A 16921-nucleotide genomic window follows, 5' to 3' on the forward strand; every position below is an offset into this window, starting at 1 on the left:
TTTTACTAACATGGCTAGCACGCAAAACATGCACCATTCACAGCTGGTGCACGTTTTATCAACTGTTACCAGATACGATTTTTCCCACTGCCCAACAGAGACTTTGGTCAGCCTACTGCTGGCATTTGGTCACCAAATGGGTTTCCCACAAGGGAATGCAGGCCTTGACCTCAAGCAGGTTGCCCACTCCTACAACAAAGCTAAGTAAGCATATCAGCAACTGAAGCCTTTAGAACCAAATCTATCAAGTGGTCCCTCCACACCCAGAGCAAGACGTGGAACAGTGGTTGTGGCAATAAGACTTACCTATAGTTCATGGTGGGGATCAGGATCTGGCCCACCTACTCAGGCATCTTGGCTGGGGATCACAGGGTCCCCGTTCCTAAAGTAAGTAAGATTAGTGTATCGGGTGGAGGGGCATCTAGAACATACTATCTCCTACACCAAGTATCAGATTATGTTTTGAATAGCAGACTGGACTGGGGACAACTAAACAGTGGAATTAAATTATTGCCGCAGGTAATAAATCCAAAGGGATTAATTGGGCACAATGATATACCAGTAAAAGCTTTCAAAACAAAACAAAACTACAAGTCTGCAGATATGTAAGAAAACACTTTTGAAGCCTTTATTTACAAAAGCTTTTAAAAACAAATACCCTCTTATGCAAATGTCTGTTATTGTTCTTTAAAAAGGACCACCCACAGTTACATCACTGTAACTTCTTGAGGAGAGAGAGGAAAACAGGTTAAAGTACATGGTAAACAAATCAACTTAGGATTTACTCTTGCTGATTTTCAGTGTGGGCGATACACAAGAAATGCTGCCACAGGCACTCCATCATTTCAGGTTAGGGTTTAGCTATTCAATACCAATTGAAGTCCTCCTGCACAACTGCTTCAAATGAGCATGCTCTGCATGGTTAAGAAAGTCGTTTGTGGTCCTTTAATAAAACAATGTATTTATAAAATATATTGCTTAGACTCAAAAAAATAAACTAGCCTTACAAGCCTCCGGTAGCTTTATTAGGTACAAATAGATTTTGTTGTTTTACAACAAATACCTTTTGTATCAGCTACGAAAAGGGCACACCTAGCTTCCTTTTATTTAGCTCATTATCGAGTTGGCTTCAAATCTTTGGATCTCGTCCTCATACGGACTTGTGTTCATCTATTCAAGTAGAAAATAAATACGGTTTAAAATATAAAGTATTTGTAGGAAATAGCTTCCTGTAACAGGAATAAGGAACTGGATCCACAATGTGAACTGTTAAATCTTACTGCACTCTCCATCATTTCAATTATTCTGCTCAAAAGCAAAATAGGACACAGCTGTCCCCGAAGGCGGTACAGCTTGTTTCCAGATACAGGGGGAAAATTTGACAAGGAACCTCTCCGAAACACACCCTATTGAATTGAACAGAGCACAAATTAGACACCAGGCAAGAGCTTCTCAATTCAGTGGAGTTACACCCAGGAGAGATTCTGATGGCACCATCTAGTTATTTTGATCACACAGCAGTGCGAGACTGGCAAGCTGATTGTAAGCCGGTGTGTGCAGGACACACCTGGAAGACTGGACACCAGTTGAGATATGAGCAGCTGCTAGGATTTCAGTAGTTCTGAACAAAATTATGCACCAAATATGAGCTTTTCTAATGAATTTGCAACTTTGTGTGTTCAACCAAGAGGATCAACATTTTGTCTGGGCCAGGGGAGGGGGCAGAACCAGAATTTCAGATAAAACAGAGGATCTGACTGAGAGAGTCAGTTTTCTAAAGTGCAAATGTGATGGTCCACAACCTTGAATAGCTAAAACTCCTGTACACCGGAAGGGATAAAGAAATGTGGAAATTGGTTACAATCAGTGCTAGCTCAGTTTGGGGAAAGGGGTGGGGGAGATAATAAACCAATACTAAGACCAATTAAAGTTTACCAGAAATTTCATTATCATTTCAGCTTTCTTCTACCCGCCACGCTGCTCCTACATGTGCTTATGTACAGATGGGCAAAGTACAAGGCCACATTTAACCCAGAAATGCCTACACCTTAAGGTCAAAAAATTGGGATAGGAACAGTCAGGTTTAGTACATACAAAGGCATAAAAGGAAGTGTGCCAAGGGGAAGAGAAGGCCTTATTGTCCCAAGGGATTCAACCAGAGATAAAACCTATGTACAAGCACGTGGAGCTCAGAAAAAGCAGCTTCCCATTTCATGTCATGATTGCTTGTTGGCTTCTTCTTCATATGCATTTCCTGTCCCATTCTGTACATATGAGGAACCAGAACCGAGACCGTACAAGTGACCACAGTACTTTGCATCATCAATGTGATCTTCGAAGAACATCTGGAGACAATTCAAAACCACAAGTCAGTGAGAAAGCTAAGGAGGAGAAAGCTAAGTGGCAGGGTCTATCTTGTCACAAAAGGACATTCCAGACTGCTCTGCTCGGAACAAACTGTGGCCCCACACACTTTTCTTCCATTTTTATGCATTCATTCATTCATTCAATCAATCAATCAATCAATCAATCCATGAGAGGGCAAACTGCTTGCCCACATCACATTTATTGGGAAAGGCTATGGACAATGGCAGAACACCTCCTTTGCAGGTTGAACATCCCTGGTTCAATCCCTGACATCTTGAGGTATGAGTGAAAAAGACTTCTGCCTGAAACCCTAGTGAGCCACTGGCAGGAACCAGCTGGCAGTAAACCACACTGTGTAAGTTGGAGTTAACTCTTTATATGCAAGAACACAATCTGCACAGACTTGGTGCTCATCCCCAGGAGGCCTTGCCCATGGATCAGTTACCAAGACAAAGTTCCCACCTCCTCACAGCTGCCCACGTTCCGCTTTTTCCAAGCAATCTGAGACCGCATCTGTGAGCAGCCAACCTCTCCTCTGCCCTTTTCATGCCACTTTTGGTTCTGGGAGAGAAGGTGGGAGGGAAGCTTGTTGCAGCAGGAGGAGGAGACACCCATGACCCTTCATCAACCAGAATCATCTCTGCCTCTTGACCTCCCTCTTCTCCGGCTTGACCTTTCACCTCTGATTCTGGACTTCTTTCTGTCACAGACTCTCCCACTTTGCTAAGCCCAGTTACCTCTTCAGCTTCCGACACCCCCTTCTTCCCACCCTTGACCACTCATTGTTGTCCTGCCATCACTCCCCGGGCTCTGAGCCTGGTTCCCCAGCTGGTTCCTCCCACCATCCCTAGTCAGTCCAGGCAGCCACTATCAGTGTTGACAGTACTGAGCTAGACAGACCAATGGTCTGACTCAATATAAGGCTGATTCCTTTGGTATGTGTGAGGCAGGTGAAGCTGGGACCTGCCTTTTGGTCAAAGGCACACACAAACTGGCATTGGGAAAGACTGCAGAGAGTAAGCTGCCACTCCGCCACTGCTTCTGCCAAAGAGAGGAACTACCTTGCACTCTGAGAAGCCTAATTCCAGGGTTAGCTTCACTAGGCCCAACCCCAGTGGCAAGTTAAATAACAATTATTCATCCAAAGGCCTCATGCCAACCAAACCCCCAACCACCTACCTCTCTCATTTTGAAGAAGGCCATGCCTGTTAGTAGAGAATCAGATCCTGCTTGATGCTGCGGTCCTATCCTCTCCAGCTCCAACTGCTCAGCAACTTCTTGCAATCCACCCTGAAACAGAAGATGGCAGCACAATCAGAAGATTGTAAGTTATGACCTCTGGTAATAAAACAGGTGAGGAATTGGTTTCCACCCCATTAGTTTATGTAACTTTCTGAAGCAAGGAATGCACAGTGATCACACAACTGAAAAGCCATGCTTTTTCCTGGAATTGTGATGTTAGCTAAATATACAATTTCACTGAAGCCTTGTATTGTTTACGCTTGTATTGTTGCTTTTACACCCACTGGAAATAAAACTGAAGACATATCTTGGAAGTGCTACATGGCCCATGTCAGAATCATGTATAATTAGAGGTTTCTCCCCCCACTGTTACAACCATGTACAGGAGGGAGTGTCGTACGCTCAAGCCCAGGAGAAGGCCCACAAACTTGCTAAATGCCATTACTGAACCACAACCAATTGGAGGGGGCAGACGAGTCTGTATAATGCAGACATTGTGCCTGAGCAGAGATTTCTAGTGATCTGCCTAGGCATGAGACCAGCAGTTTTTAGGATAGAAAGGCAACAGATAGGGGCTTTAATAGAACCACTACTTTGGTTTAGGAAAATTAGGAGGAGACTACAAGGTCATGGATTCAATCCCCATAGGGCCAGCTGCATATTCCTACAATGCAGAGGGTTGGACAACATGATCCTAAGTGTTCCAATTCTATGACCTATACAATGGGGGGGACGGGACATTGCCGGGATGCATGTTTTACTCCCAAAATCCCTACAATTTACTCTCAAATGATTTAATTTTTTTCATATTCAACTACCCAAAACATTGGAGAATCAAGGAAAAGACTTCTTCAGAAATTAAGGTTATAAACTTCAAAGAGTCTAGAATCACTATAATTGCTTTACTATAGGATCCACAAACAGGAACCTTTTAATAAAACAAATACATCAAGGAATCCAGATAAGTTAAATCCTCCCCCACCCACCATTTTCCAAATGATACCATGCAAATTTAGAATATGTAGCGCATCCTTCAAGCTATACTGGCTTCAGGGACTACTCATTACGTACATAATTAATAAATGTGATGCTGATGATGTTGATAATGACAATAATAAAAGATCCAATGTACTCAGTCAAACACTATTAACAAAAAAATTGCAACGCCAAACTATATTATTTCCACCCTTTGTCCAAAGATGCCAGGGCAGTGTACAACATAATCTACACAGAATAAAATAAACAGCATAATAATAAAATCATCATCATAACAGTCCCACACACATTTAACAGGCCATATACTATTTAATGGCTGAAGGCCTGAGTAAAGATGAATGTTTTTGTCTGGTGCCTGAAGACATATAATGATAGCGCCAGGCAAAACTCTCTGGGGAGAGCATTCCACAGACAGGGAGCCACCACAGAAAAGGCCCATTCTCACATTGTCACCCTCTGAACCTCTCAGGGAGGAGGGGCATAGAGAAGGGACTTAGATGACAAGTGCAGGGTCCAGGTTGGTGTACGTAAGATCTAATGCAAAGATAAGGAACCTCCAGAGTTGTTGGACAACAATCCTATAATCCCTGGTCATTCGCTACGCTGGCTGGGGCTGATGATAGCTAGGTCTAACTGTAGCAATTTATAGATAACACCGTAAAGGTAAAAGACAAGACAGTAGCTGACTTGTGGACATTCTTCATCCACAAAAATCTTTATTCCTAAAAATGCTGTTTAATCGCTGTTAAAAAGGCATTGGGGAATTTACCTTGAGATTTTTGCAACTCTTCATAAGGTACTTCACATCATAAATGACAGGGAAAAATAATCTCAGAATCTCAAAGAAGTCCAGCTCTTCCTCAGGTAAATTGGAATTCGTCAAGATCTTGATCAAATAACCAAAGTCATAGCCACTGCAAAGCAATTATGAACAGAAACAAAACAAAAACACCTAAGTTTAGTCAGGTTGTCATTCCAGAGATTCTTCTCTTTAAAAGAAAAACTGCAAAGCCCAGGCATGTGTATTCTCTTCAAGACGCTAAATTCATTATTATTATTAAGAAGAAAGGCAAGGGAAGTTCTGTTGCAAAGCCGGAAGCCTGTGTGCCAATGGAACTACTTTGCTGGATACTGGCCAATGTAACCATCTGCAAGAGATAGTTAATCCTATAGCATACCAAATGAGTCTGTACTACAATCTTCCTTAAGAGGCTATTTTAAAAGAAAATGCATTAAATGTATATTTCACAGTGGTGATATTGTGGATATGATGACAGCCAATGAGCAATATACATATGAAGAGAATTCTTAAGAAACCTTTAAGAAATATTGCTTTTATATCTATCTACTGAGCAACTAAATCTACTGCTGTTCCCTGTTTATAGGACAGAGTATGAAATGACAATTTAAACCTACGTTCTGCTATATTTTACCAAGACCTTTTGTTTAAGAGTGATAGTCAAGTCAAAATAGACCCAATGAAATCAATGAACTTTAGCTACTTAAATCTGTTGGTTTCAATGGGTCTACTTTAAATATGACAAACACCAGATAGCACCCTAAATTATTAACTATGTTACATTACAAATTAAACAACCTTAGGTCTGCATCAGAGCTGTCCAAACTTTTCATGTTTGGTGACACACTTTTTAGACGTGCATCATTTTGCGACACAGTAATTCAGTTTTATTTGCAAACTGGAGGTTAAACTAACTCCTTTCCAGCCCCAGGAGGAGAGTGGGGAGCGTTCGCACAACGCAACTACACACTGCAGCCGACACACTAACGTGTCGCAGCAGAGAGTTTTGAAAGCTCTGGTCTACATCAATAGTCAATAATATTTTGCAAGACAAAGCCTTTAGGTTTATATTCTAAATATATTCACTATATATTCACAAAATATGCATTGAAGTGTTTTAGAAATTACCCAGTGCTCCAAAAATTCAGATTCAGCTCTTCCATCTGATACAGAATTTCTTAGTTTATTGTTACATTCCAGGTTTTCCTAAGCTTCTGCACTTTTGTAAAATTTTAATATTGCTTATTGAATGCCTTGCATTGTTCCTCCCATTATTTTCACAGCTAAGCCACCAATTTCCTATGTTTCTAAGCAATCCTTTAAATCAATAGTCATTTAATCTTTTCAGGCCCCAGGCCCCATTTTTAACTCAAATATCCATTTGGGGACCCATTTCTTAATATTTTACCATATACGTACATGGTGGTAGTCCTCCTGTTACAACCCACACGTTGAAGGCCAGTGTCTTAGATCATATGAGGCCCAATCCAATTCATGTTTACTCGTTAATTAAGTCCCACTACTTTAAAATGGGACTAACTCCCAAGTATGCACAAGATTACAGTCCATGGCTGCAACCTAAACACACTAGTACACCCCATTGAATGCAATGGGAGCCACTTGTGTATAGATGCACTGTTAGTAAACTTACCTACGGAGTTAATGTTACTAGCATCTCCTGTGATTTCTCTGATGGTATTTAATGCATCCTTCCAACCATTTTATGATATTACACTGTTAGCACATGCATGTCAATCCGGCATCAATGGTTTGACAAAACCAACAACTGACAGAAATGCAACTATATATTCTCTTAGTTTTTGCATAATACACTAAAATTATGACCTTGGAAAGTTTTCTTAATTGCAAAAATAATCAAGGTAGTCCTTTTTACATAAATATGACTAATAAATATTCATCTGTGAGTCATAGGTGGGGTTTTTTTTTTTTTTTTTGCCTTCTACTGCCATAGGATTACAAATTGAGAAATTTTGTGTGTCTCCATATTCAATAAAAAGTTGTTGAAAACTAGCTTGATTTTAATACATCTTGTACTTCTTTGACAAAGGGTTAACTAGGTTCCTTATTTGCATATACTGAAAGAAATCTAGTCAAATATTATTGCATGTGATCACAAAATCTAATTAGATTCACATTTTTCCAAACAATAGAACTGCTGAGTATCCTTAGAATATCAAAGTCTGAATGACTCAGAATAAAAGCTAGGGACATGCATTAATGTCAATAGGTTTGTATCCATCCCATATATTAAAATACTGCACATTAAAATAGTCTCCCTTTATTATTCATTCTCGCTTTCTTTTCTTTGTCAATACTCCACCTGAATTACTATCCAAAGTCTCCCATTATTGGCAAAATAGTAATGCTGCATGATAACAGTTTTGTAAAGTGTAGAATTGCCAGCCCATCATTTTAAATTTTGTTTCATAAAGTTCATTCTTACATGAATTTAGGTAATACCACATGAATTTAAGTAATATTACATTTTTATCAATGTAACTCTTTCAAACACTTTAAACCACATGGCCTGCAGGGTTACACAGAAATAAAATTAAAAATACATTATGTTGCTGAGAAATCATTAATTCTAAATTAATAATTCCGACTTATTAAAAACCACTGCTAATATTTTCACAGCCACTCTATCTTGGTCTGATATGGAGTGTTCACATTGTCATTGTACTCAAGCATTTACAATACAGAACTCTGATTCATCAAGTAAAACTGATGGATACAGGATTACTAGAAATTCAATGTGATGCCTTTTTTTTGGCCATATCCGAAGCCTGCTCGCTATGCTTGAGGAAACATTCTTCACTGCCTGCTTGTAATATTTGACCATTGCTGCCTTAAAACACAATTTCTACAAATTAATCTTCATTCACAGAAGACTTTCTACTAACAGAATTTTTCATGTAACATTTCAGCAGCTAAAGCAAATGTTAAAACTGTAGGGCAGCAATTCGAACTGATCAGATTTTTAATGGGACAGAAATTGGAACAGCCAACTTACTTAGCTGGATACAACTCTTGAAATTATCTACACTTATTTTATTTCCAGCACAATAGCTGAATTCCAAATATTTCTAACCTATCCCTATCAACTGCTCAACCTGATAATATAATTTATTACACCAGATTTTTAAAAGCTATGTCTACTTACACAAAGCAGAACTGAAACATAGCTAATGGCCTCTTGTCTAAATGAACTTTTTCTTCTGCCATTGGAGGTATTAAAAACAAGTTCTTAAACACCTTGGGCACAAGGTACAGTACCTATCTCAGGAGCTGAAAGCCCTTTTCATTTTAAAATGGTTGGACCACTCAAGCATGCTGAAATGCAATAACAAATGCAAGAGCACCATAGATTATGTCCATAGCTGGTCTTGAACAACATGCCCATTTTCAAATAAGATACCCCTGTTAGCAACTTTTCCCAGAAAACTCATCAGTATGTACACAGGCCAGAACTAAAACTCAGTAAGGAACCTCCCACACAACCGCTCGACAGGAGAGAGGTATTCTTTCAAAACAGTTAACACCACACACTGTGGAATAAGCCGGCAAACAAATGTTCCTAATTGCTTTCAGCCTACTTTGTGTGGCAGCAGTGAGCCCAGCAGTGGAGAAAAAAATTCCCCAGGTGATGAGACTGGCTCAAATCATTAGTGTGCTTACACAGTTATCTAGACTGTAATCCAAACCCTTCAAAAGTTTATTTTGACCACTTGATTTAACTGATCCTTCAGGGGTGGGGAGAAGCCAAAAGACTAGTTTATTGGCACCAGATAAGAAAATAATCCATGCAGCAACCAAATTAAAAAGTTTAATTTTTCCCCAATATTTGGCATTACAGTTAAAATAGAAGGGTCGTATTTTCCCTACCAGTATTATCATATGGGTCTTCAGAGCTGCACTGAATTTGGATTTTCCAACGATGTTAATCAACTAATTCCAGTTTTCATTTACCTGCTAAGCGTACACAAAGGGTAGAGATATGTGGCTGTTCCTTCCTCTGACCTGGGAAACTGTCAAAGCAAAATAGAAAAATACAGTGCTCCCTCTCTACAAGGCCGTCACTTTAGTGCCTCATTTTAAGATACAAATTATTAGTTTCCAACTGGAGCCAAAGCGTAGAGATTTAACTTAAAAGCAGGAAAGCCTTTACGACAAAATCACGTTGCTATATCCACACCTCATCCAACCCTGACTTTCCAATCTCAATTAATGGGGGCAATTATTTGGTATTACAGTTTCAGCAAAAGGTTAAAGAACATTAGTTATATATTAGTTATATTAGTTAATGCTGCATTTACCTATGAAATGAAAGCCACTTGACTCCTTCGCATAGCACGACGCCTGACGTCATAAGAAGTTCAGCAAAGTACTGAGTCTCAATTCCTTCATCCTCATGTTTTTTGAACTGGATTCCAGATGTTGTTAATAGCTCTATTGAATCTTGGGCATACATGTCTTCTCTAGGAGAAACACGATGGGGAAAGATTCACACTTGAAATAAAAGAAATCTTGAGATAAACAGTTTAAACCAAAATCTAGGACAAATTGCACATTAAATCATGAAAACGGATGAACATCAATAAAGGATCACAGCATTATTAAGGTTTACTGCTTCATCTTACAACTGTGTTCAAACATCAAGGTAAACTATAGTTAGTGAACATGAAGTTAATGAACTATGAACACAACACCCTCTGGCTTTTTTAAACATTCTGGCCTAACCAGAATGTTAACCCCAGACAAACCACAACATGATGTCAAGGTTGGTTCTTAGCTTCCTGATCATGGTTTGAGCAAAACAAGCCAGGATGCCTAGTTCAGGCATAACACGCAGCCAAGGATCATGACTCGTTGCTCCCGCTTGCCCTGAGGGAGGAACAAAGTGGGAGCGGTAAGCCAGTAACTATGGTTTGCCCTGACGTGAAGAGGGCCTCTGCATGTCCAATGAGAAGTAAATCCCACTCAGTTCCATGGGACTTACTCCCAAGTAAGTGTATGCATGACTGTAACCATGATTTCTAACTGAATACTCTGCAAATTATGGGAAAATACTTCTTCATACAGCACTCTCATTTACTTCAAGGATATTCATTTGTTTTTTAAAAAAATAATAAAATCTCTAAGCATTCACATAAAAAAATAGAAATACAACAATGTGTGATAAAACTTCCTAAAAGCCAGAGAAAATGCAGTTGTATATCATAAATAAAACTGAGCAATGTATGTAACAAAAATGGAAAAATTAAGAGGCAGACTCCAGGAAAGCTTGGGTAAATGTTAAAGAGGCTTTGAAAGGTCATCACTGTCCCTGTCTCACAAATCAGAGGAGATCTACTGGTATCACAAAGCTCTGTTTGCTTCCTAGGGACTATGTACCACGAAATCCATGAAAAGTGTAAACCCAACTTTGGACTGAGGTTTGTATCTTATGGCTCATAGTTTACATCACTGGTGTATCACAAAAGCTTTCTTATTACTTTGAGAGACAAGTCATATCCGAGAAGTCAAACCATCTGTTCAGCCCCAGCCTGAAAGAGCACTAGCTGATTATGTTTGCTTAAAGACTGAGGCTGTGATTCTATGCACACAATGAACTCAGGAGAATGTAATTCCAAGTAAATATGCACTGCCCTGGACTAGTCAGCTGCAATGAGAAGCATACTAACTTGGAAGCAAATCCCAGTACCACCAATGGGACAGACTTCCAAGAAAACATGGTTCAAGTTGGAATGCAAGGCTGCCCTCTTAAATACAGTGCCCATTTACACTATAATATACACATACACAGCCAAGGGTTGCAACTTACGTTAAATTAAATTTAAAATTAAATTGCCATGTTGAAGTTCCTGGAGGGTATTCGCCTTGTTCATTCATGAACGTCAGCCCTAATTGAATTATCTTTAGTAAGTCCACGTTACAGCGGAGCAGTTGATACTGATAGTCTGCATTACTTCTGAATTCTCCAATAGGCCGTGCAACTACACCTGGAAACTCTGTGTCCTGAAAAATTAAAGCACAAAGACCAAAGGCAAAATATAAAAAGCTACTAAAGCTCACAAAATTTGTTTAAATGCTTCAGAAAGCCCTGAATGCTTTCCTGACAACAAGCATCTGGTGTGGGAACACACACTCGTTTGCAGTTAATCCCAGTCCCTTGGGTACCAGGCAAGCATTGTAGCCAATTTGGATTATGGACTGGAGCATTTGTTTGTCATAATTTTAGAATAATACTCAAACATTGTAGTTGCAACATTAGACCTGTCAACACAGGAAGGATGGTACTTTAATATGCCATTCCATATTACGTCCCAGCCATGCCTCTTTTCCTTGCATGTTGGATTGACACAAGTTGTTAGGGCATGTCATTGTAGGGGGCAAAACTTAATTTTTGCACATTTCTTCAGTGACGGGTCTTTATAATATGTTTTTGGGTGTGAGGAATTCAAATCTGTTTTCTATGATTATTTTTTTGTAATTGGACAACATTTAGCTTGGTAAGTCTACATTTGATGAAGAAGCACTTCTTTCAGAACACCAAAAAATTCAATTTTACCTTCTGAAAATGTCAGATAATGCTAAGTAAATAATAATAATAATAATAATAATAATAATAATAATAATAATAACAACTGCAAGTGCTTTGCAATCATTTTTAATGATTTTGTGTGCAATTTTACACACAAGAAAAACTAAATTATACCTCTGGGTATAGGGTGGTATATAAATTCAATCAATCAATCAATCAATCAATCAATAAAATCAATTTATTGAAAATATTGTTTGAATTCCCAAGTCGTGTTTCAACTTTTCAGCACCCCTCATTTTTGGAATTTGAAAATTGAAATATTCAGCATGCCCTAACAAGGTCAACATCTGGGATAGGGAAGCCTGTGGCCTCCCAGATGCTACTGAACTCCCATAACTTCAGACCACCGGGCATGCTGGTCAGCCGGAGCTGATGGGGGCTGAATTCCATCATCATCTGGCGGGCCACAGATTCCCCATCCCTGCCTTATGTTGTGCTAATTTACTGAAGCAGACACACTGTTCTGAATTACTGCACTGGTGCAAGGACTCCCATACAATCTGCTCCTAGCCATTATTTGCATTAAACAAGACTATTAAGATACAGAATTATTTTTTCATGAATATAGAGCAAATTGAAATATATAAAATGGTCATTCATAGAAATGTATATCCAACCTTGGTTTTTTACACTGGTGTAGAAACAGCACACTAGGAAAGTCATTAGTTTGTACACAAAAAACATTGTTTCTTTTGTAAATATCAGCTTGCCAAAATTACTGGTTCAAAAAGAACTGAGGTGGGTATAAGCACATGAGAAAAATAAATTAAGAAAACAGTGTACTTTATTGCTAATGAGAATATTCGTTTTCTCCGAGTCTGTCTGTGTTAGCTCTTCAGCAAGTGTTTAGATATCTCAATTCTGCTCAGTTGAATAAGCCAGCTTCATAACCTATGTTCTGAAACTGGCCTATAAGGAAAACTTGCTAGTTTATTTTAAACCAGAAACCCTGGTTCAAATTTAACACTAAGCCAGGAATCAGTGAAAGTGAACTAAATCTGCTCACGTCCTCTTCACCGCCATGTGAAAGAAAAATGGGGTACACAAGCCTAATACATGGCTGATAATCATCCAGTAGTTTTCAGAGTGCTAAGCAATGGTTTAGTATTGCAAGCCCAATTTTCTGTTGATAGAGCCATCTTCCATAAATGTCTGTTCGTCCTTTAAAACCATCTGTCAGTGACCATCACTTTACTTTGTGACAGTAAATTTCAGTAAAAATATATATTTGCAATAGATTTATAACTTCTTCACACATGTGAAATTTACTGTCATGACCCTGCATGACCGTGAGCTCTGATGTTTTGAGAACATGAAAAATTCCAGTCTGTGAAAAGAACATGTTCCCAAACCATGTAACCATATCATCCATCCTTTTCACATGATCTCTTGATTTTAAATGGTATCAGTAAAACACAATACCCAGCCAGAACCAGCAAAAACACTGTAAAGATAACATAAGCATTGGTCCTTACTTGGGAATAAGTTTCAGATTATATGGGGTTTGATTCCAACTAAATATCTGAGATTGTAGTCTTCTGTTATTCTTGAATATCTAAATTATCTTCTCTACATTTTCCCCTTCCAAATAATTTTCAAGGACTAGTTCCAGCCCAAACAAAGAAGGTCACAAATATCCCAACATCATACCATGGCAACATAGTTAAACTTCCGTATAACTTGACGAATTTTCTTCATCTCTTCATCCAGGTTGCAAGCCCAAACTTCACATATTCTTTGGCTGTGATCTACTGTAGCTGCTGGCATAGTTGGGAGGTTTCAGATACCAGACATCAAAAAGGTATATTTGACAAAGAGTCCGTTTCATAAAACAGGTTTTGGTTATATATCTAAAGAGATTTAAAAAGAGAGAGAGAGAATTATTCCAAATTCACAAGTAGAACAAAATCCATCTATTTCAAAATCATGAAAAATGAATCTGGTAATCACATATTTCATTTATTAAAAAAGATGGTGAATGTACTGGTGTTGTTCACGGGAGCAAAATCAGATATGTTTATGCTAACTTCCCCACAGATAAACCGATTAACAAATCATCAGAAGGCAAAGAGGTGTCTCAAGTAGAAACAAGTGGCTGCTAGATAAATGTCAATGCAATGCTGCAAAAAACTATATGTTCAGCTATCAATGAGCGATTTATTTCAATGGGACTTGCTTCCAAATATGCTTAGGATGGCATCCTTTAACAACTGACATTTAATTTACAATACCTATTTGTTCCACTCAACTTTAAATGACTCTGTTAAGACAAGCTCATGTAACTAGTTAAGACGGATAGCAACAAAGAAGACTGCTGCTTATACATGCACCAACACAAAATAAAATGAGACTGTGTCAGTGGGTCAAGAGGTGAGCAGGTTAACAAGAGTTTCATGTCCTGCTGCCAAAAAGGCAAGCTCACTTCCTGGGTGTGACAAAAGGAAAATAACAGGAACAACAGCTAGATAAAGTATACCTTCTCCTGGCACAAATTTCTGCAACCCACAGTACACATGGAGGGTGAAACAAACATAAAAGAGAGAGATGCACTGGAACTTTTAAAAATTTATAAATATGCAGAAGTTACAGAACCTAGAACAGATGTTTATTACAAAAAACACCAGAAAGATTCCAGGCACCCTGTTCCTTGGGAAGTGGAACATTTTTAACTAGCACCTAGGAATGTGAAGTACAGTATTGCTCAGCATAATTCAAGGTTGGCTCCCTGGAATCCAAAATATTCTTCCAGACAAAACAATAAAGCAATGCGGAGAGAGCTGAGCATGCAGGTTTTCAATTGTATTTACAGCATGTAGCAAGATAAAAAATTCCAAAAAAATCAGAATGCAAAGGTCACACTTATCATAGGAAAGCTGTATTTCCAAGTCCTGGCTTTTAGCCTAGTCACAGAACCATAGAGAGTGTAAGGTAGCTTCCTATATAATCCACACACGCTACCTTCCAGTGCATTAAAAAAAATTCAGAGTGTACATTTGCTGGCACTAGATCACTACTAGAAGTGTTATTTTTGAAGTATTCATGGAGTGTTAAAAGCAAAAAAATGACTATAGCAGATGTCCATAACTAGTTCCCCATAAGCTAACAGCCAACACACCTCCAGTACATCCAATGCTTACACAGACATCATGTTTCTGAATGGCAGAATTGACCCATGATCCATGAAGATATTTTTTTAAAGTAAAATATCTAGTGCGGCGTGTGCTTTTAAGGGCCAAGAATGCACTTTTGTCAGATCTCTAGATAGGGCAGTAACCAATTAATTTGGTTTACACTTGTGCAATGAAACTTCCTTTCCCAAGTGCCCCTAAATCTGACCATGGGAGAATGGGTTTTCCTCATGCACCTACTGCCCACTAATACATCTTTCTTGATGGTAAAATTTCCTTACCACCCACCAGTGCTCACTGGAAGGAGGATTCAGCTTGTGCCGTAGAACCCCCTACCACTCACCTAGAATCCTGAAACGCCCACTAGTGGGCAGTAGGGACCAGGTTGACAACCCCTGCTCTAGAAGGATGTTGCATGCAAGGAGGAGGAGAAATTCTGCTGCACAAGCACAATTCCTTACTCTGGCGCCCTGAGTTAGTGGTATTCAACGAAGGTGGTATCCAATCACGTTTTACTTCAAGTAGTCCCAGTAAAACGAATGGAGCTTATATTAGTTTCAGTCGGTCTACCCTGAGTAAAAACTTAGCGGAATACCAACCACAGCCATTTAAATGGGTCGGTATACTGACCACTTTCCTCAAGTACTTCAACACACACTGATACCTGCACCACCACAAATTATTATTATTATTATTTATTGAATTTATATACCCGGAGGTCTCAGGGTGGTTCACAGAGCAATATCAAAATATGCAAACCACAAAATAAAAACAACAACCCAATAACACCCCCTTCCCTGCCGACTGAGTCTAGACACAGAGAGAATATAAGCAGCAACGATTCAAGAGACAACGGGTGGGCAAGCAACCTATCCCTTTTTGTAAATACTCCTTTTGGCAATGTCTTTAGAAAAAATGGAAAAGTGGTTAGGTGGGTGGAGAGAAAGAGAGAGAGCGCGCATGGGAGGACGGGAAGGAGAAACTATAAGCGCGACCCCGGCCATGCACACGGGGCAGGCAGTTGCTCGCCCACCTGGCCAGGTGCGAAGGGCCGTCGCTGCAGGCCACGCTGGCTGTCGGCGTGGGGCAGGCATTCCACTCAAGCTTTTCAAGCGCGAAAGGCCGAGGCGACCAAGTGGGGTTCCTTTTTTTATGCCGCCCTGAGGTGTGCGGGCGAAGGGCGGTATACACATGTAACTGATAGCAAGGAATAAGAATAAACGAAGAAGCGGGCGCGTGAAAACCTCCTGCCCACCCTCCTCGCGAGGCCCACCCTAGGGAGCAGCAGCCCCCGGCCCTCTCCCACTCCCAACTTTCCCTCAGGAGCGGCTCCAGCCCTGCTTGCTCCCTTCCCAACGCCCGGAAACGCCGCCGCCGCCGCTTACCGGAAGAGAGGACGGCTCCTCACGCGGAGCGGAGGGAGCGGGAGGCGGGCCTAGCTGGGACCCGGCGGCGGAGGCAGCCCCAGCGCGACGACGTGCGGGGAAAGCTGCCGCTACTGCTGCCCCCCGGCCGCCCAGCGCACAAAGCCATTACGTCATCGCCGCGCGCCGCGCCGCTTCACCTTTCAACTCTCGGCGCGCCGGCTTTCGGCCTGCCCTCCCTCTTCGCCGAGGGCGGGGGAGGAGGAGGAGAGTGAGGGGCGGGGAGACTTCGGCTCTCAGCCAATCGGGCTGACGTTGGCGGCGGCTCCCGCCAATGGATGCCGAGCGGCGATGACGCGGGGGGAGGGCGCTCGCGACGGCAAGGAACGGCTTCCTGTTC

The 16921-nt window shown here is 40.4% G+C and overlaps 1 protein-coding gene across 3 annotated transcripts; it reads right to left on the reverse strand.

Annotated features, from left to right (window-relative positions):
- Positions 1 to 604: 604 nt before the first annotated feature.
- CNOT7 (CCR4-NOT transcription complex subunit 7) lies at positions 605 to 16755 on the reverse strand. Of its 3 annotated transcripts, XM_028743847.2 has the most exons (7): positions 16543 to 16755; positions 13680 to 13879; positions 11250 to 11443; positions 9742 to 9903; positions 5375 to 5519; positions 3547 to 3657; positions 605 to 2345 (listed from the first exon to the last, which is right to left on the reverse strand). In XM_028743847.2, exons 2-7 carry the CDS (start codon positions 13794 to 13796, stop codon positions 2217 to 2219), a joined length of 858 nt encoding a protein of 285 aa, XP_028599680.1. In that variant the 5' UTR covers positions 13797 to 13879; positions 16543 to 16755; the 3' UTR covers positions 605 to 2216. The 3 variants fall into 3 exon arrangements, with proteins under 3 accessions (XP_028599680.1, XP_028599682.1, XP_028599683.1); XM_028743849.2 differs by lacking the exons at positions 13680 to 13879; positions 16543 to 16755 and adding an exon at positions 13505 to 13659; XM_028743850.2 differs by lacking the exons at positions 11250 to 11443; positions 16543 to 16755 and having other exon boundaries at positions 13680 to 13824.
- Positions 16756 to 16921: the final 166 nt, after the last annotated feature.

Source organism: Podarcis muralis, chromosome 9, assembly GCF_964188315.1.
Source record: "Podarcis muralis chromosome 9, rPodMur119.hap1.1, whole genome shotgun sequence".
Lineage (NCBI taxonomy): Eukaryota > Metazoa > Chordata > Lepidosauria > Squamata > Lacertidae > Podarcis > Podarcis muralis.